At 38.3% G+C, this 21,950-nt stretch overlaps 1 protein-coding gene and 1 long non-coding RNA gene across 2 annotated transcripts in view; both read right to left on the minus strand.

Moving 5' to 3' along the window:
- Nucleotides 1-4,394: 4,394 nt before the first annotated feature.
- Nucleotides 4,395-6,343, minus strand: LOC121405723. The gene is made up of 3 exons (XR_005968685.1): nucleotides 6,180-6,343; nucleotides 5,499-5,681; nucleotides 4,395-4,568 (listed from the first exon to the last, which is right to left on the minus strand). It is a non-coding gene; the product is annotated as an uncharacterized LOC121405723 (long non-coding RNA).
- A 355-nt stretch (nucleotides 6,344-6,698) lies between these two features.
- LOC121406291 (P-selectin-like) overlaps nucleotides 6,699-21,950 on the minus strand; it is a 37,334-nt gene continuing 22,082 nt past the window's right edge. The window contains exons 5-10 of the mRNA XM_041597306.1: nucleotides 16,738-16,920; nucleotides 14,998-15,180; nucleotides 13,245-13,325; nucleotides 9,097-9,279; nucleotides 7,287-7,469; nucleotides 6,699-6,766 (exon numbers count right to left, since the gene is read on the minus strand). Coding sequence (XP_041453240.1) covers nucleotides 6,699-6,766; nucleotides 7,287-7,469; nucleotides 9,097-9,279; nucleotides 13,245-13,325; nucleotides 14,998-15,180; nucleotides 16,738-16,920 — 881 coding nt within the window. The remainder of the gene's footprint in view (nucleotides 6,767-7,286; nucleotides 7,470-9,096; nucleotides 9,280-13,244; nucleotides 13,326-14,997; nucleotides 15,181-16,737; nucleotides 16,921-21,950) is intronic.

Here is a 21,950-nt window from a genome sequence, read left to right on the forward strand (position 1 = left end):
ACATAAAATGTAGTCATAAACGCTCTTACTTGATAAAACTTTCCCAAACATTTCATTCTCTCAGCCATGGTTTCGAAACTTCTTTCTAACATAATACAGCGATTGACACTTACTAAGTATTGTACAGAGCTTTTATGTCAGACTTACCCTCACATACGGGAAATACGTCTGAGAAACCTCCAAAGCTCGTGCAGGTAACGGATGACGGTCCGATCAGCTCATAACCAGCTGGACAAGAAAATGTACATTCTTCTTGGTAGTCTACCTGAGTGGCAGGTGTACACGATGAACTTACTTTGTCTCCAAATAAAGTTACAGTGCACGTCACGACTGTTTTGAAAGAAGTAAATGAGGCACAGGCTAAGCTCCCGACATTTTAAGTATGTTCCTTATTATACACTGGTAATAACGAATCATCTTCGAGTGTATCCAGATGTCATCGCACATAAACTTTCTTTCTTTATATTATGTGTGTATGTGGACGCATCTGTGTCAAGACGTGTTGGTCATTCCGTTTTTGGTATATCTATAGAGGACTGTTTTCCAATCACGAAACTTCCACAAGTTCTCATCGAGATAAAAATTTCTTTGGCAAATGGAGCACAGCTCTTTACTGTCATCAAACTCTTAAAAGATCTTCCAAATGAATAATGCGTTTTACTAATCATGTAACGGGAGACAGATACATGAGATCTTACCCCAAGCACATGTTATCGGCACAGAAATTCGGAGCATTTCATCTTTCCAGCATTGTATTCATAAACATTATTTCCAAATTCTAGAGCTTTGAATAAATGGATAATGGTTCCTTTACTTTATTTACGTACTCTGACATTGGGGAAATAGATCCGAGAACTGTTCAGAGCTTTCGCAAGTGACAAAAGATTGCCCAGTCAGATCGTAACCAGGCGGACAAGAGAACGTACATTCTTGGTTCAAGCTTACTTCTTCACCAGGAGTACATGAAGAAGTTACTTCTATTTCAAAGTCAGGTACGGTGCAAGTTGCTGAAATGTTGTTAAAGAAATCATGTAAAAAAATCCTGATGTGAGAAATCCAGAACTTTAAGAAATAGTCGTTTATTTTAACGGACTTCGATTACTAGAACCTCGTTCCCACCGTAGTGCAAGTCGTTACGAATGCCACCATTGGACTTTCGAGATTGATCGCGAAAACTTTAAAAACATTCCAAATGTTTCATATTAACATTACGATTACCACGGCTGACGAGTTGTGATCGCTACGCAAATCGTGACAGTGAAAATGAGGTATGAACAACAGTTAGAGATCCACTGTCAATTTAAGAGAATAAACACTCATAAAAAGGCAAGTTCGAGGTTTCGATTACTAGAACCTCCTTCCCACTGTAGTGCAAGTCGTTACGAATGGCACCATTGGACTTTCGAAATTGATCGCGAAAATTTTAAGAACAGTCCAAATGTTTCATACGATTACCAGGGCTGATAAGATATGATCTTTTAGGATCTGATGCGATGACTACCGACGACATGATTACTCCAAGATTCAAACAACGGATTCGATCGTGGTGCGAATCATGACAATTAAAAGAAGGTATAAACAACAGTTCGAGAACCACCTTCAGTTTAAAAGAATGAACACTCATAAGGCTGATGTGATGTTGGGGCAATACACCACAACTACCACATAAGTGTCACAGCTCATTCTATTATCCCTGCAATTTTTGTGATAATCAGCATCTTTATTTTAATCATCGTTATCGTTATCATAACCATCAAATCGCGTCCAAAATCTTGATGAAAACATAAAATGTAGTCATAAACGCTCTTACTTGATAAAACTTTCCCAAACATTTCATTCTCTCAGCCATGGTTTCGAAACTTCTTTCTAACATAATACAGCGATTGACACTTACTAAGTATTGTACAGAGCTTTTATGTCAGACTTACCCTCACATACGGGAAATACGTCTGAGAAACCTCCAAAGCTCGTGCAGGTAACGGATGACGGTCCGATCAGCTCATAACCAGCTGGACAAGAAAATGTACATTCTTCTTGGTAGTCTACCTGAGTGGCAGGTGTACACGATGAACTTACTTTGTCTCCAAATAAAGTTACAGTGCACGTCACGACTGTTTTGAAAGAAGTAAATGAGGCACAGGCTAAGCTCCCGACATTTTAAGTATGTTCCTTATTATACACTTGTAATAACGAATCATCTTCGAGTGTATCCAGATGTCATCACACATAAACTTTCTTTCTTTATATTATGTGTGTATGTGGACGCATCTGTGTCAAGACGTGTTGGTCATTCCGTTTTTGGTATATCTATAGAGGACTGTTTTCCAATCACGAAACTTCCACAAGTTCTCATCGAGATAAAAATTTCTTTGGCAAATGGAGCACAGCTCTTTACTGTCATCAAACTCTTAAAAGATCTTCCAAATGAATAATGCGTTTTACTAATCATGTAACGGGAGACAGATACATGAAATCTCACCCCAAGCTCAGGTTATCGTCACAGAAATTCGGAGCATTTCATCTTTCCAGCATTGTATTCATAAACATTATTTCCAAATTCTAGAGCTTTGAATAAATGGATAATGGTTCCTTTACTTTATTTACGTACTCTGACATTGGGGAAATAGATCCGAGAACTGTTCAGAGCTTTCGCAAGTGACAAAAGATTGCCCAGTCAGATCGTAACCAGGCGGACAAGAGAACGTACATTCTTGGTTCAAGCTTACTTCTTCACCAGGAGTACATGAAGAAGTTACTTCTATTTCAAAGTCAGGTACGGTGCAAGTTGCTGAAATGTTGTTAAAGAAATCATGTAAAAAAATCCTGATGTGAGAAATCCAGAACTTTAAGAAATAGTCGTTTATTTTAACGGACTTCGATTACTAGAACCTCGTTCCCACCGTAGTGCAAGTCGTTACGAATGCCACCATTGGACTTTCGAGATTGATCGCGAAAACTTTAAAAACATTCCAAATGTTTCATATTAACATTACGATTACCACGGCTGACGAGTTGTGATCGCTACGCAAATCGTGACAGTGAAAATGAGGTATGAACAACAGTTAGAGATCCACTGTCAATTTAAGAGAATAAACACTCATAAAAAGGCAAGTTCGAGGTTTCGATTACTAGAACCTCCTTCCCACTGTAGTGCAAGTCGTTACGAACGGCACCATTGGACTTTTGAAATTGATCGCGAAAATTTTAAGAACAATCCAAATGTTTCATACGATTACCAGGGCTGATGAGATATGACTTTTAGGATCTGATGCGATGACTACCGACGACACGATTACTCCAAGATTCAAACAACGGATTCGATCGTGGTGCGAATCATGACAATTAAAAGAAGGTATAAACAATAGTTCGAGAACCACCTTCAGTTTAAAAGAATGAACACTCATAAGGCTGATGTGATGTTGGGGCAATACACCACAACTACCACATAAGTGTCACAGCTCATTCTATTATCCCTGCAATTTTTGTGATAATCAGCATCTTTATTTTAATCATCGTTATCGTTATCATAACCATCAAATCGAGTCCAGAATCTTGATGAAAACATAAAATGTAGTCATAAACGCTCTTACTTGATAAAACTTTCCCAAATATTTCATTCTCTCAGCCATGGTTTCGAAACTTCTTTCTAACATAATACAGCGATTGACACTTACTAAGTATTGTACAGAGCTTTTATGTCAGACTTACCCTCACATACGGGAAATACGTCTGAGAAACCTCCAAAGCTCGTGCAGGTAACGGATGACGGTCCGATCAGCTCATAACCAGCTGGACAAGAAAAGGTACATTCTTCTTGGTAGTCTACTTGAGTGGCAGGTGTACACGATGAACTTACTTTGTCTCCAAATAAAGTTACAGTGCACGTCACGACTGTTTTGAAAGAAGTAAATGAGGCACAGGCTAAGCTCCCGACATTTTAAGTATGTTCCTTATTATACACTTGTAATAACGAATCATCTTCGAGTGTATCCAGATGTCATCACACATAAACTTTCTTTCTTTATATTATGTGTGTATGTGGACGCATCTGTGTCAAGACGTGTTGGTCATTCCGTTTTTGGTATATCTATAGAGGACTGTTTTCCAATCACGAAACTTCCACAAGTTCTCATCGAGATAAAAATTTCTTTGGCAAATGGAGCACAGCTCTTTACTGTCATCAAACTCTTAAAAGATCTTCCAAATGAATAATGCGTTTTACTAATCATGTAACGGGAGACAGATACATGAGATCTTACCACAAGCACATGTTATCGGCACAGAAATTCGGAGCATTTCATCTTTCCAGCATTGTATTCATAAACATTATTTCCAAATTCTAGAGCTTTGAATAAATGGATAATGGTTCCTTTACTTTATTTACGTACTCTGACATTGGGGAAATAGATCCGAGAACTGTTCAGAGCTTTCGCAAGTGACAAAAGATTGCCCAGTCAGATCGTAACCAGGCGGACAAGAGAACGTACATTCTTGGTTCAAGCTTACTTCTTCACCAGGAGTACATGAAGAAGTTACTTCTATTTCAAAGTCAGGTACGGTGCAAGTTGCTGAAATGTTGTTAAAGAAATCATGTAAAAAAATCCTGATGTGAGAAATCCAGAACTTTAAGAAATAGTCGTTTATTTTAACGGACTTCGATTACTAGAACCTCGTTCCCACCGTAGTGCAAGTCGTTACGAATGCCACCATTGGACTTTCGAGATTGATCGCGAAAACTTTAAAAACATTCCAAATGTTTCATATTAACATTACGATTACCACGGCTGACGAGTTGTGATCGCTACGCAAATCGTGACAGTGAAAATGAGGTATGAACAACAGTTAGAGATCCACTGTCAATTTAAGAGAATAAACACTCATAAAAAGGCAAGTTCGAGGTTTCGATTACTAGAACCTCCTTCCCACTGTAGTGCAAGTCGTTACGAATGGCACCATTGGACTTTCGAAATTGATCGCGAAAATTTTAAGAACAGTCCAAATGTTTCATACGATTTCCAGGGCTGATGAGATATGACTTTTAGGATTTTATGCGATGACTCCCGACGACACGATTACTCCACGATTCAAATAAAGGACTCGATCGCGGAACGAATCATGACAATTAAAAGAAGGTATCAACAACAGTTGGAGAACCACTATCAATTTAAAAGAATTAACACTCATATAAGGCAATATCACGGTTGTGATGTTGGGGCAATACACCACAACTACCACATAAGTGTCACAGCTCATTCTATTATCCCCACAATTTTTCTGATAATCAGCATCTTTATTTTCATCATCGTTATCGTTATCATAACCATCAAATCGAGTCCAAAATCTTGATGAAAACATAAAATTTAGTCATAAACGCTCTTACTTGATAAAACTTTCCCAAATATTTCATTCTCTCAGCCATGGTTTCGAAACTTCTTTCTAACATAATACAGCGATTGACACTTACTAAGTATTGTACAGAGCTTTTATGTCAGACTTACCCTCACATTCGGGAAATACGTCTGAGAAACCTCCAAAGCTCGTGCAGGTAACGGATGACGGTCCGATCAGCTCATAACCAGCTGGACAAGAAAAGGTACATTCTTCTTGGTAGTCTACTTGAGTGGCAGGTGTACACGATGAACTTACTTTGTCTCCAAATAAAGTTACAGTGCACGTCACGACTAATTTGAAAGAAATAAATGAGGCACAAGGTAAGCTCCCGACACTTTAAGTATGTTCCTTATTATACACAGGTAATAACGAATCATCTTCGAGTGTATCCAGATGTCATCGCACATAAACTTTCTTTCTTTATATTATGTTTGTATGTGGACGCATCTAAGTCAAGACGTGTTGGTCGTTCCGTTTTTGGTATATCTATAGAGGACTGTTTTCCAATCACGAAACTTCCACAAGTTCTCATCGAGATAAAAAAAAATTTGACCAATAGAGCACAGCTCTTTACTGTCATCAAACTCTTAAAAGATCTTCCAAAAGAATAATGCGTTTTACTAGCCATGTAACACAAGACAGATACATGAGATCTTACCCCAAGCTCAGGTTATCGTCACAGAAATGCAGAGCATTTCAACTTTCCAGCATTGTATTCATAAACATTCTTTCCAAAATTATATAGCTTTGAATAAATGGATATAGGTTCCTTTACTTTATTTACTTACTCTGACATTCGGGAAATAGATCCGAGAACTGTTCAGAGCTTTCGCATGTGACAAAAGATGGCCCAGTCAGATCGTAACCAGGCGGACAAGAGAACGTACATTCTTGGTTCAAGCTTACTTCTTCACCAGGAGTACATGAAGAAGTTACTTCTATTTCAAAGTCAGGTACGGTACAAGTTGCTGAAATGTTGTTAAAGAAATCATGTAAAAAAACGCTGATGTGAGAAATCAAGATCTTTAAGAAATAGTCGTTTATTTTAACGGACTTCGATTACTAGAACCTCCTTCCCACTGTAGTGCAAGTCGTTACGAATGCCACCATTGGACTTTCGAAATTGATCGCAAATATTTGAAGAACATTCCAAATGTTTCATATGAACAATACGATTACCACGGCTGACGAGTTGTGATCGCGATGCGAATCGTGACAGTGAAAATGAGGTATGAACAACAGTTAGAGAACCACCGCCAATTTAAGAGAATAAACTCTCATATAAGGCAAGTTCGAGGTTTCGATTACTAGAACCTCCTTCCCACTGTAGTGCAAGTCGTTACGAACGGCACCATTGGACTTTCGAAATTGATCGCTAAAATTTTAAGAACAATCCAAATGTTTCATACGATTACCAGGGCTGATGAGATGTGATCTTTTAGGATCTGATGCGATGACTACCGACGACACGATTACTCCACGATTCAAACAACGGATTCGATCGCGGCGCGAATCATGACAATGAAAAGAAGGTATAAACAACAGTTGGAGGCCACCATCAATTTAAAAGAATGAACACTTATAAGGCAATATCACGGTTGTGATGTTGGGGCAATACACCACAACTACCACATAAGTGTCACAGCTCATTCTATTATCCCCACAATTTTTGTGATAATCAGCATCTTTATTTTCATCATCGTTATCGTTATCATAACCATCAAATCGAGTCCAAAATCTTGATAAAAACATAAAATGTAGTCATTAACGCTCTTACTTGATAAAACTTTCCCAAATATTTCATTCTCTCAGCCATGGTTTCGAAACTTCTTTCTAATATAATACAGCGATTGACACTTACTAAGTATTGTACAGAGCTTTTATGTCAGACTTACCCTCACATTCGGGAAATACGTCTGAGAAACCTCCAAAGCTCGTGCAGGTAACGGATGACGGTCCGATCAGCTCATAACCAGCTGGACAAGAAAAGGTACATTCTTCTTGGTAGTCTACTTGAGTGGCAGGTGTACACGATGAACTTACTTTGTCTCCAAATAAAGTTACAGTGCACGTCACGACTATTTTGAAAGAAATAAATGAGGCGGGGGGTAAGCTCCAGACATTTTAAGTAAAGAGAACGTACATTCTTGGTTCAAGAATTACACAAGTAATAACGAATCATCTTCGAGTGTATCCAGATGTCATCGCGCAAAAATTTCTTTCTTTATATTATGTTTGTATGTGGACACATCTAAGTCAAGACGTGTTGGTCGTTCCGTTTTTGGTATATCTATAGAGTACTGTTTTCCAATCACGAAACTTCCACAAGTTCTCATCAAGATAAAATGTATTTGGCCAATAGAGCACAGCTCTTTACTGTCATCAAACTCTTAAAAGATCTTCCAAAAGAATAATGCGTTTTACTTATCATGTAACGGGAGACAGATACATGAGATCTTGCCCCAAGCTTAGGTTATCGGCACAGAAATGCAGCGCATTTCATCTTTCCAGCATTATATTCATAAACATTCTTTCCAAAATTGTAGAGCTTTGAATAAATGGATAATGGTTCCTTTACTTTATTTACTTACTCTGACATTGGGGAAATAGATCCGAGAACTGTTCAGAGCTTTCGCATGTGACAAAAGATTGCCCAGTCAGATCGTAACCAGGCGGACAAGAGAACGTACATTCTTGGTTCAAGCTTACTTCTTCACCAGGAGTACATGAAGAAGTTACTTCCATTTTAAAGTCAGGTACGGTACAAGTTGCTGTAATGTTAAAGTAATCATGTAAAAAAACGCTGATGTGAGAAATCAAGATCTTTAAGAACTAGTCGTTTATTTTAACAGACTTCAATTTTGAATACTAGTACCTCCTTCCGACAGTAGTGCAAGTCGTTACGAACGCCACCATTGGACTTTCGAAATTGATCGCAAAAACTTGAAGAACATTCCAAATGTTTCATATGAACAATATGATTACCACGGCTGACGAGTTGTGATCGCGACGCTAATCGTGACAGCGAAATTGAGGTATGAACAACAGTTAAAGAACCACCGTCAATTTAAGAGAATAAGCACTCACATAAGGCAAGTTCGAGGTTTCGATTACTAGAACCTCCTTCCCACTGTAGTGGAAGTCGTTACGAACGGCACCATCGGACTTTCGAAATTGATCGCGAAAATTTTAAGAACAGTCCAAATGTTTCATACGATTACCAAGGCTGATGAGATATGAACTTTTAGGATCTGATGCAATGACTACCGACGACACGATTACTCCACGATTCAAACAACGGATTCGATCCCGGTGCGAATCATGACAATGGAAAGAAGGTATAAACAACACTTGGAGAACCACCATCAATTTAAAAGAATGAACACTCATATAACGCAATTTCACGGTCGTGATGTTCGAGCAATAGCCTTAACACCAAAACTACCACATAAGTGTCAACACTCATTCTATTATCCCTACAATTTTTGTGATAATCACCATCTTTATTTTCATCATCGTTATCATAACCATCAAATCGAGTCCAGAATCTTGATAAAAACATAAGATGTAGTCGTAACCGCTCTTACTTGATAAAACTTTCCCAAATATTTCATTCTCTCAGCCATGGTTCCGAAACTTCTTTCTAAAATAATACAGCGATTGACACTTACTAAGTATTGTACAGAGCTTTTATGTCAGACTTACCTTCACATTCGGGAAATACGTCTGAGAAACCTCCAAAGCTCGTGCAGGTAACGGATGACGGTCCGATCAGCTCATAACCAGCTGGACAAGAAAAGGTACATTCTTCTTGGTAGTCTACTTGAGTGGCAGGTGTACACGATGAACTTACATTGTCTCCAAATAAAGTTACAGTGCACGTCACGACTAATTTGAAAGAAATAAATGAGGCGCAGGTTAAGCTCCCGACATTATAAGGACGTTCCCTCTTATACACAGATAATAACGGATCATCCTCGAGAGTATCCAGATGTCATCGCACATAAACTTTCTTTCTTTATATTATGTGCCTATGTGGACGCATCTGTGTCAAGACGTGTTGGTCGTTCCGTTTTTGGTATATCTATAGAGGACTGTTTTCCAATGACGATACTTCCACAAGTTTTCTTAGAGATACAATTTCTTTGGCCATAGAGCAAAGCTCTTTACTGTCATCAAACTCTTAAAAGGTCTTCCAAAAAAATAATGCGTTTTACTAACCATGAAACGGAAGTCAGATACATGAGATCTTACCCCAAGCTCAGGTTATCGGCACAGAAATGCAGAGCATTTCATCTTTCCGGTATTGTATTCATAAACATTCTTTCCAAAATTCTAGAGCTTTGAATAAATGAATAATAGTTCCTTTACTTTATTACTTACTCTGACATTGGGGAAATTGATCCGAGAACTGTCCAGAGCTTTTGCATGTGACAAAAGATGGCCCAGTCAGATTGTAACCAGGCGGACAAGAGAACGTACATTCTTGGTTCAAGCTTACTTCTTCACCAGGAGTACATGAAGAAGTTACTTGTAATCCAAAGTCAGGTACGGTGCAATTTTCTGAAATGTTGTTAAAGAAAACATGTCACAGAAAATGCTGATGTGAGAAATCAAGATCTTTAAGAAATAGTCGTTTATTTTAACGGACTTCGCTTTCGATTACTAGAACCTCCTTCCCACTGTAGTGCAAGTCGTTACGAACGCTACCATTGGACTTTCGAAATTAATCGCGAAAATTTTGAAGAACATTCCATGTTTCTTAATATCAAAACGATTACCACCGCTGAAATGATCGCGACGCGAATCATGACAGTGAAAAGAAGGTATAAACAACAGTTGGAGAACCACCATCAATTTAAAAGAATGAACACTCATATAAGGCAATTTCGAGGTGTCAATTATCTAGTTGCCTTTTAAATGGTGAATTCTTACTTCGACTTAAAGGAGAATGAAACCTTTGAAACCAGATGGCTTGTGTGAAAACAGAAAAATCAAATAAACAGATCAACAAAAGTTTGAGAAAAATCGGACAAATAATTAGCAAGTTATGAGCATTTGAATATTGTGATCACTAATGCTATGTAGATCCTCATACTGGCAATGCGACAAAGATGAGTGATGTCACTTGCGAACAATTCTCACCATTACTTTAGTATATATTTCACTTAAACTATCTCTTTTATCGCATCTAACAGTAGACTATGTGTTATTTCTATACGAGGGCATGTAATACAGATTTATAAAGAATACATCATGGATAAAGAGTTTGTATCACCATAAGAAAAGGGACAAAGAGACATTTTGGGAGTATTTTATAGTCATTTTAAGGGAAAGTTGTTCACATGTGACATCACACATCATTGTCGCATTGACAATAGGATGATCTCCATACCATTACTGATTGCAATATTCAAATGCTCATAATTTCCTCATTATTTTTGTCCGATTTTTCTAAAACTTTCTTTGTTCTTATTCTTTGATTTTTCTGTTTCAACACAAGCCTACTTGTTCAAAAGGTTTCATTCCCCTTTAAGCTCCAACTGCTTAAAAGTCCTAACGGCATTCAAGGAATTTTTCCAGCCAGGCACCATTTACTTCACCAGGGATGATTGCAACACAACGAAGATTTAAACTCTGCAAAAGGAAATCACGCTGTGGTTCGCGATTGAACTAATCACCTCTGTTTAAAAAGCCAGAGAACGAAGATCTGGATCCGGTCACTTCTTCCCTATTATCCCAATAGCTCCAACACCACAACTACCGCACATGTGTCAACACTCATTCTATTACCCCTCCAATTATGGTGATAATCACCATCTTTATTTTCATCATCGTTATCGTTATCATGACCGTTAGATTGAGTCCAAAATCTTGATAAAAACATAGATGTAGTCATAACCAATCTTACTTGATAAAACTATCCCAAATATTCATTCATAGAAATGCAGAGCCTTTCATCTTTCCGGCATTGTATTTATAAATAATCTTTACGAGATTCTAGAGCTATGAATAAATGGATAATGGTTCCTTTACTTTATTTACTTACTCTGACATTGGGGAAATAGATCCGAGAACTGTTCAGAGCTTTCGCATGTGACAAAAGATGGCCCAGTCAGATCGTAACCAGGCGGACAAGAGAACGTACATTCTTGGTTCAAGCTTACTTCTTCACCAGGAGTACATGAAGAAGTTACTTGGGTTCCCAAGTCAGGTACGGTGCAAGTTGCTGAAATGTTGTTAAAGAAAACGTCGAAAAAAAAATGCTGATGTGAGAAATCAAGATCTTTAAGAAATAGTCGTATATTTCAACGGACTTCGCTTTCGATTACTAGAACCTCCTTCCCACAGTAGTGCAAGTCGTTACGAACGGCACCATCGGACTTTCGAAATTGATCGCGAAAATTTTAAGAACATTCCAAATGTTTCATACGATCAGTACGATAACCAAGGTTGATGAGATATGATCTTTTAGGATCTGATGCGATGACTACCGACGACACGATTACACCACGATTCAAACAACAGATTCGATCGCGGCGCGAATCATGACAGTGAAAAGAAGGTATAAACAACAGTTGGAGAACCACCATCAATTTAAAAGAATGAACACTCATATAAGGCAATTTCGAGGTGTCAATTATCTAGTTGCCTTTTAAATGCTCATGACTTGGTAGCATGAACAAAAGAATATAGTCGCGTAGAATGTTAACAGGTGGCTGCTTTGGTCAGACCAGTAATACAAAACAAATAGGCCTATTTTCTTTTTGAACATTTGTAGTGATTTTTTGTTTGTAACTGATCTGCATTTCCTCTTCTCTGATTCACAAAAAATCAAAATTTTTCTTACTTTTTTGTACTTTGCCAAGAACACCCATATTATTTTGTGGGATTTTATACCACAAACTTGTTAGTATTGAATCTGTCCAATCCCTCTTTATCTATATTTTAATATATCATCTTTAATTTTTTATTTCTGTCTCCTTCTGACTGGCAATAACTTTGTTTGTTACACTACGAATAAAAAACACAGGGTCTTATTTTGAAGACTACACAAATGAAAGGGTACGGATGGCCAAACTTTGAAGATACAGGGTTCTGATATATTATTTTGTGTGTTCGCGAGGGGATTGCAGCTGTTCTGTGATTGGTCACTTGATCGAAGACAATGCCCTTTTTTGGAAAAGGTCACTTTCAATTGTGTGTGTATTCTTCAGAAGCAACTTAAATAGCAAAATAGCATTTCATTCAAAAGAGCATTATTTTTTGTTATTTCTGTTCGTTCAATTTCATCAATATCTACAACATTTAAAAGGGTAAACATTGAACTTTCATTTTATCTTCTTGATTTCTTGGTATCTCTACAATTCCTAAGGTTATTTCCTCTTTGAAATGTTCATGAAATTATAATTTCTATGTTTTACTTATTGAAAAAAACAATGTAAAATATTTCATTTTTTCTCATTTTTTCAAACGCGAATAAGAAAGACAATAACACGAAAAGCGATCATAAAGTCCATGAACCATGCATCATTTCATGTGTAGAAGGTTTCATAATGCAAAGTACGGGTAAAGAGTTATGACCGTTTTAAAATCAGTCTCTGTTTACGTTTCAGTCAATTTAGGATTCCCTCGAATACCCCTGGAAGTCAAGGGGTATTTGTACTGGCACAGTAGAGTTAAATCGAGTCCACGATCTTGATAAAAACATAGATGTAGTCCTAACCGCTCTTACTTGATAAAACTTTCCCAAATATTTCATTCTCTCAGCCATGGTTTCGAAACTTCTTTCTAACATAATACACCGATTGACACTTCCTAATTATTGTAGAGAGCTTTTATGTCACACTTACCCTCACATTCGGGAAATACGTCTGAGAAATCTCCAGAGCTCGTGCAGGTAACGGATGACGGTCCAACCAGCTCATAACCAGCTGGACAAGAAAACGTACATTCGACTAAGTAGTCTACTTGAGTGACAGGTGTACACGATGAACTTACTTTGTCTCCAAATAAAGTTACAATGCACGTCACAACTAATTAGAAAGAAATAAATGTGGCGCAGATCAAGCTCCCGACATTTTATGTATGTTCCTCATTATACACAAGTAATAACAAAGCATCTTCGAGTGTATCCAGATATCATCGTACAAAAACTTTCTTATATTATATACGTATGTGGACGCATCTGTGTCAAGACGTATTGGTCGTTCCGTTTTTGGTATATCTATCATGTCTATAGAATACTGTTGTCCAATCACGAAACTTCCAAAAGTTCTCATCGAGATACAATTTATTTGGCCAATAGAGCACAGCTCTTTACTGTCATCAAACTTAAAAGATCTTCCAAAAGAATAATGCGTTTTACTAACCATGAAACGGAAGAAAAATATATGATATCTTATCCCAAGCTCAGGTTGTCGGCACAGAAATGCAGAACATTTCATCTTTCTGGCATTGTATTCATAAACATTCTTTCCAAAATTCTAGAGCTTTGAATAAATGGATAATGGTTCCTTTACTTTATTTACTTACTCTGACATTGGGGAAGTAGATCCGAGAAATGTCCAGAGCTTCGGCATGTGACAAAAGATGGCCCGGTCAGATCGTAACCAGGCGGACAAGAGAACGTACATTCTTGGTTCAAGCTTACTTCTTCACCAGGAGTACATGTAGAAGTTACTTGTATTCCAAAGTCAGGTACGGTGCAAGTTGCTGAAATGTTGTTCAAGAAATTATATATTTTAAAAATACTGTTGTTAGAAATCAAGATCTTTAAGAAATAATCATTTATTTTAACGGACTTCGATTTCTATTACTAGAACCTCCTTCCCACTGTTGTGCAAGTTGTTACAAACGCCACCATTGGAATTTCGAAATTGATGGCAAAAATTTGAAGAACATTCCAAATGTCTCATACGATCAATATGATTACTTCGGCTGACGAGTTGTGATCGCGACGCGAATCGTGACAGTGAAAATGAGGTACATGTACAAACAACAGTTGGAGAACCACCGTCAATTTAAGAGAATGAACACTCATATAAGGCAATTTCGAGGTGGCAAATATCTAGTTGCCTTTTAAATGGTGAATTCTTACCCGGGCTTAAGCTCCAACTGCTTAAAAGTCCTTACGTCATTCAATGAATTTATTCAGCCGGGCACCCATTTACATCACCTGGGTTGATTGCAATGAAATAAGATCTAAATCTTGCAAAAGGTAATCACGCTGTGGTTCGCAATTGAACTAATCACCTCTGTTTAAAGAGCCAGAGTAAGAGGATCTGGACCCAGTCACTTCTTTACTGTCACTTCGATAGCCCTTACACCATCACAACTACTACATCAGTGTCACAACTCATTCTATTATCAATACAATTATTGTGATAATCACCATCTTCATATTCATCCTCGTTAAGGTTATCATAACGATTAATCAAGTCCATAATCCTGATGAAAACATAAGATGTACTCAGAACCGCTCTTATTTGATAAAACTTTCCCAAATATTTCATTCTCTCAGCCATGGTTTCGAAACTTCTTTCTAACATAATACAGCGATTGACACTTACTAAGAATTGTACAGAGCTTTTATGTCAGACTTACCCTCACATTCGGGAAATACGTCTGAGAAATCTCCAGAGCTCGTGCAGGTAACGGATGACGATCCGATCAGCTCATAACCAGCTGGACAAGAAAAGGTACATTCTTCTTGGTAGTCTACTTGAGTGACAGGTGTACACGATGAACTTACTTTGTCTCCAAATAAAGTTACAATGCACGTCACGACTAATTTGAAAGAAATAAATGAGGCGCAGAGTAAGCTCCCGACATTTTAGGTATGTTCCTTATTATACACAAGTAATAACGAAGCATCTTCGAGTGTATCCAGATATCATCGTACAAAAACTTTCTTTATATTATAGACGTATGTGGACGCATTTGTGTCAAGACGTATTGGTCGTTCCGTTTTCGGTATATCTATCATGTCTATAGAGGTCTGATTTCCAATCACGAAACTTCCACAAGTTCTCATCGAGATACAATTTCTTTGGCCAATGGAGCACAGCTCTTTACTGTCATCAAACTAAAAAGATCTTCCAAAAGAATAATGCGTTTTACTAACCATGAAACGGAAGACAGATACATGATATCTTATCCCGAGCTCAGGTTATCGGCACAGAAATGCAGAGCATTTCATCTTTCTGGCATTGTATTCATAAACATTCTTTCCAAAATCTAGAGCTTTGAATAAATGGAACGTGGTTCATTTACTTTATTTACTTACTCTGACATTGGGGAAATAGATCCGAGAACTGTCCAGAGCTTCGGCATGTCACAAAAGATGGCCCAGTCAGATCGTAACCAGGCGGACAAGAGAATGTACATTCTTGGTTCAAGCTTATTTCTTCACCAGGAGTACATGAAGAAGTTACTGGTATTCCAAAGTCAGGTACGGTGCAAATTGCTGAAATGTTGATGAAGAAATCATGTAAAAAAATGCTGATGTGAGAAATTAAGATCTTTAAGAAATAGGCGTTTAATTTAACGGACTTCGATTTTGATTACTAGAACCTCCTTCCCACTGTAGTGCAAGTCGTTACAAACGCCACCATTGGACTTTCGAAATTGATGGCGAAAATTTGAAGAACATTCCAAATGTATCATACGATCAATACGATTACTACGGCTGACGAGTTGGGATCGCGACGCGAATCGTGACAGTGAAAATGAGGTATAAACACCAGTTGGAGAACCACCATCAATTTAAAAGAATGAGACTCATATAAGGCAATTTCGAGGTGGCAAATATCTAGTTGCCTTTTAAATGGTGAATTCTTACCCGGGCTTAAGCTCCAACTGCTTAAAAGTCCTTACGTCATTCAAGGAATTTATTCAGCCGGGCACCCATTTACATCACCTGGGTTGATTGCAATGAAATAAGATCTAAATCTTGCAGAAGGTAATAACGCTGTGGTTCGCAATTGAACTAATCACCTCTGTTTAAAGAGCCAGAGAAAGAAGATCTTGACCCAGTCACTTCTTCACTATCATTCCAATAGCCCTTACACCACAACTACCACATAAGTGTCACAACTCATTCTATTACCCCTACAATTATTGTGATAATCACCATCTTTATGTCATCATCGTTATCGTTATCATGACCATTAGATTGAGTCCAAAATCTTGATAAAAACATAGATGTAGTCATTACCACCTCTTAGTTGATAACACTTTCCCAAATATTTCATTCTCTCAGCCATGGTTTCGAAACTTCATTTTAACATAATACAGCGATTGACACTTACTAAGTATTGTACAGAGCTCTTATGTCAGACTTACCCTCACATACGGGAAATTCGTCTGAGAAATCTCCAGAGCTCGTGCAGGTAACGGATGACGGTCCGATCAGCTCATAACCAGCTGGACAAGAAAACGTACATTCTTCTTGGTAGTCTACTTGAGTGACAGGTGTACACGATGAACTTACTTTGTCTCCAAATAAAGTTACAATGCACGTCACGACTAATTTGAAAGAAATAAATGAGGCGCAGAGTAAGCTCTCGACATTTTAGGTATGTTCCTTATTATACACAAGTAATAACGAAGCATCTTCGAGTGTATCCAGATATCATCGTACAAAAACGTTCTTATATTATATATATATCATATGTGGACGCATCTGTGTCAAGACGTGTTGGGCGTTCTGTTTTTGGTATATCTATTATGTCTATAGAGGACTGTTTTCCAATCACGAAACTTCCACAAGTTCTCATCGAGATACAATTTCTTTGGCCAATAGAGCACAGCTCCTTACTGTCATCAAACTTAAAAGATCTTCCAAAAGAATAATGCGTTTTACTAACCATGTAACAGAAGACAGATACATGAGATCTTACCCCAAGCTCAGGTTATCGTCACAGAAATGCAGAGCATTTCATCTTTCCGGCATTGTATTCATAAACATTCTTTCCAAAATTATATAGCTTTGAATAAATGGATAATGGTTCCTTTACTTTATTTACTTACTCTGACATTGGGGAAATAGATCCGAGAACTGTCCAGAGCTTTCGCATGTGACAAAAGATGGCCCAGTCAGATCGTAACCAGGCGGACAAGAGAACGTACATTCTTGGTTCAAGCTTACTTCTTCACCAGGAGTACATGAAGAAGTTACTGGTATTCCAAATTCAGGTACGGTGCAAGTTGCTGAAATGTTGTTACAGAAAACAAGTAAAAAAAAATGTTGATGCGAGAAATCAAAATCTTTATGAAATAGTCGTTTATTTCAACGGACTTCGATTTCGATTACTAGAACCTCCTTCCCACTGTATTGCAAGTCGTTACGAACGCTACCATTTGACTTTCGAAATTAATCGCAAAAATTTTGAAGAACATTCCAAATGTTTCATACGATCAAAACGATTTCCACGGCTGAAATGATCGCGCTGCGAATCATGACAGTGAAAAGAAGGTATAAACACCAGTTGGAGAATCACCATCAATTTTAAAGAATGAACACTCATATAAAGCAATTTCGAGGTGTCAATTATCTAGTTGCCCTATAAATGGTGAATTATTACTTCGACTTAAAGGAGAATGAAACCTTTGAAACCAGATGGTATGTGTGAAAACAGAAAAATCAAAGAAAGAGATCAGCAAAGTTTGAGAAAAATCGGACAAATAATGAGCAAGTTATGAGCATTTGAATATTGCGATCACTAATGCTATGTAGATCCTCACACTGGCAATGCGACAAAGATGTGGGATGTCACTTGCGAACAATTCTCCCCATTACTTTAGTGTATACACTGTTGGTAATAAAGTTGGAATTTTTTTTCACCAAATTTTCACAGCGTAATTATTTGATTTGAATATGGCATTCATGGCGCATGATAACCACTTTACTTTATTATTCTGTTTTTTTTCACACGTTTGACAGTGATATTTACAAGTTTATGTCCTAAGCGGATGTCGTGAGCATAGAACAACAATGACGACAATATACAGTAACTTAAAGGATCATGAGATATTTATTTTCAATCTCTCTCAATTTTCCAGATGACTTATTTTTGTGATTTTATGGACAAATTTGCATCAAACTTTAGTCATTGTTCTTACTCAGTCACTAGTATCGGGTATGTCCACCCCTGGCACGACCAGCGCATGCAGACGTCGTGGCATGCTGTCCACTAGCTTGTTGATGACGTCAACAGGCATAGCGTCCCATTCTTCCCTCAGAGCATCTGCCAACTCCTGCAGATTTTGAGGAATGACCTCTCTGTCGTTGATGGCTCGGACTAGGGCATCCTATGCATATTCTATGGGGTTTATATCCGGCGAACAAGCTGGCCAAGGCAACTGTACGACGCCCTCTGCCTCCTGTAATTCCCTTACTGCAGCGGCCCTGTGTGGTCTAACGTTGTCACCCTGCAGTCGGATATTGTGCCCATACACTCGTCTTGCATATGGAAGACAGTGGAACTCCAATATATCCCTGTAGGCGGCGTCGACGTTTCCGTCCGGAACCACCATTGGCGTTTTCCCTCCATAATGGATGCCGACCCATATCATCACTGAGCCGCCTCCGCCTTGAGTCGTCTCGTGGATACATTCATCGCGAAGGTTTTCCCCGGCTAATCGACGAACTCGATGTCTCCATCCTTTCGGTCAAGGATGAACCAGCTCTCGTCCGTGAAGACCAGATGTTGTCAATATCCTGGATGAGGCCTTCTGTGCTCCCTAGCCCAAAGAAGACGAGCTACTCTGTGGCGAACAGACAGGCTTGGTCATTTGGTCAACCGTCGTGCTCGGTAACCATGTTGGAGCAATCTGCGATTAACGGTTGACCGGGAAACGTTGATCCCATGATATCTCCTCCACAAGCAACGAAGACGGCTCATGGGCAATTTCCAGTTTCTGCGGCTGAAATTTAACAGTTAGCGATCATCTATTCTTGTGGTCAATCTGGGACATCTTGGGGATTTCCGTGGCCGCGCATTCCCCGCCTCACGTTGACGTTTCGGGATCTTAGAGACTGCACTCTGTGATATCCCTAGGACTTCTGCGATATCAGCATGCTTGTAGCCCTCCTGTCGCAGTGCTACTACTCTCTCGCTTGTTGCTGTTGCCGTTGAACCAGGCATAGTTCAGGGAACGTCTCTACCGATTTTATTTCAAACGGTACAAGGAACTCACACAATGAAACCTTCTTATACACAGTGGTGAATCAGGGAAAGGAACACAATATCCTATGCATAGGCTTTTATAGTCTACAACAAAATAATTTATTACGTAATCCAAATTTCTCATGCTATATTGTCACCTGTGTAATGGGGAAACATTATGTAATCACTCAATTACCATTTTGTCTACGCGTAGCCTTTCAAATACCAACAAAACTGTCGATTTTTATTCAAAAATATTTCATTCCACCTTTATGACCAACAGTGTATTTCACTTAAACTGCCTCTTGTATCACATCTATCAGTAGACCATGTGTTATTTCTACAGGAGGGCATGTAATACAGATTTATAAAGAATACATCATGGATAAAGAGTTTGTATTACCATAAAAAAATCAAAAACAGACATTTTGGGAGTATTTCATAGTCATTTAAAGGGAAAGTTGTTCACATGTGACATCACACATCCTTGTCGCATTGCCAATAGGATTATCCCCATAGCATTACTGTCTGCAATATTCAAATGCTCATAAATTTCTCATTATTTGTCCGATTTTTCTAAAACTTTATTTGTTCTTATTCTTTGATTTTTCTGTTCCAACACAAGCCTACTTGATCCAAAGTTTTCATTCCCCTTTAAGCTCCAAATGCTTAAAAGCCCTAACGGCATTCAAGGAATTTATCCAGCCGGGCACCCATTTACTTCACCAGGCGGTGTTTCACAAAGATTTAAGTATGACTTAGAGTCGCACTTAAATGTCTTGTTGCGCGCAGTATAAAAGGCTTGACCGCATTGGTCAGATCGTCTCAAGAGGACGCGCACTACTGCGTATCTATCAATAAGATCGCGCGTTGCATATCTTGTACGCGTCGGCATTTAAGTGCGACTTAAGTCATACTTAAATCTTTGTGAAACACCCCCCAGGGATGATTGCAACACAACCAGGATTTACACTTTGCAGAAGGTAATCACGCTGTGGTTCGCAATTGAGCTTATCACCTCTGTTTATAGAGTCAGAGTAAGATCTGGACCCAGTCACTTCTTCCCTATCACTACAGTAACCCTTACACCATAATTACCACATGAGTGTCACAAGTCCTTCTTTTACCCCTACAATTATGGTGATAATCACCATCTCTATTGTCATCATCGTTATCGTTATCATGACCATTAGATTGAGTCCAAAATCTTGATAAAAACATAGATGTAGTCATAACCGCTCTTACTTGATAAAACTTTCCCAATGATTCATTCACAGAAATGCAAAGCATTTCATCTTTCCGGCATTGTATTCATAAACATTCTTTCCGAGATTCTAGAGCTTTGAATAAATGGATAATGGTTCATTTACTTCATTTACTTACTCTGACATTGGGGAAATAGATCGGAGAACTGTTCAGAGCTTTCGCATGTGACAAAAGATGGTCCAGTCAGATCGTAACCAGGCGGACAAGAGAACGTACATTCTTGGTTCAAGCTTACTACTTCACCAGGAGTACATGAAGAATTTACTTGTATTCCCAAGTCAGGTACAGTGCAAGTTGCTGAAATGTTGTTAAAGAAAACATGTCGAAAAAAATGTTGATGTGAGAAATCAAGATCTTTAAGAAATAGTCGTTTAGTTTAACGGACTTCGATTTCGATTACTAGAACCCACTTCTCACTGTAGTGTGAGTCGTTACGAACGGCACCATCGGACTTTCGAAATTGATCGCGAAAATTTTAAGAACATTCCAAATGCTTCACACAATCAATCCAATCGATACGATTACCACGGCTGATGAGATATGATCTTTTAGGATCTGATGCGATGACTACCGAGGTCACTATTACTCCACGATTCAAACAACGGATTCGATCACGGTGCAAATCACGACAATGAAAGGAAGGTATAAACAACAGTTTGAGAACCACCATCAATTTAAGAGAATGAACACTCATATAAGGCAATTTCGAGGTGACCATTATCTAGTTGCCTTTTAAATGGTGAATTCTTAACCGGACTTAAGATCCAACTGCTTAAAACTCCTTACGGCATTCAAAGAATTTATCCAGCCTGGCACCCATTAACTTCACCTGGGTTGATTGCAATACAACAAGAATTTAAATCTTGCAGAACTTAATCACGCTGTGGTTCGCAATTGAACTAATCACCTCTGTTTAAAGAGCCAGAGTAAGAAGATCTGGACCCAGTCACTTCTTCCCTATCTCTCCAATAAACCCTTACACCACAACTACCACATAAGTGTCACAACGCATTCTATTACCCCTACAATTATTGTGATAATCACCATCTTTATTGTCATCATCGCTATCGTTATCATGACCATTAGATCGAGTCCAAAATCTCGATAAAAACAAAGATGTAG

This window comes from Lytechinus variegatus, chromosome 19 (genome assembly GCF_018143015.1).
Source record: "Lytechinus variegatus isolate NC3 chromosome 19, Lvar_3.0, whole genome shotgun sequence".
NCBI classification, from domain to species: domain Eukaryota; kingdom Metazoa; phylum Echinodermata; class Echinoidea; order Temnopleuroida; family Toxopneustidae; genus Lytechinus; species Lytechinus variegatus.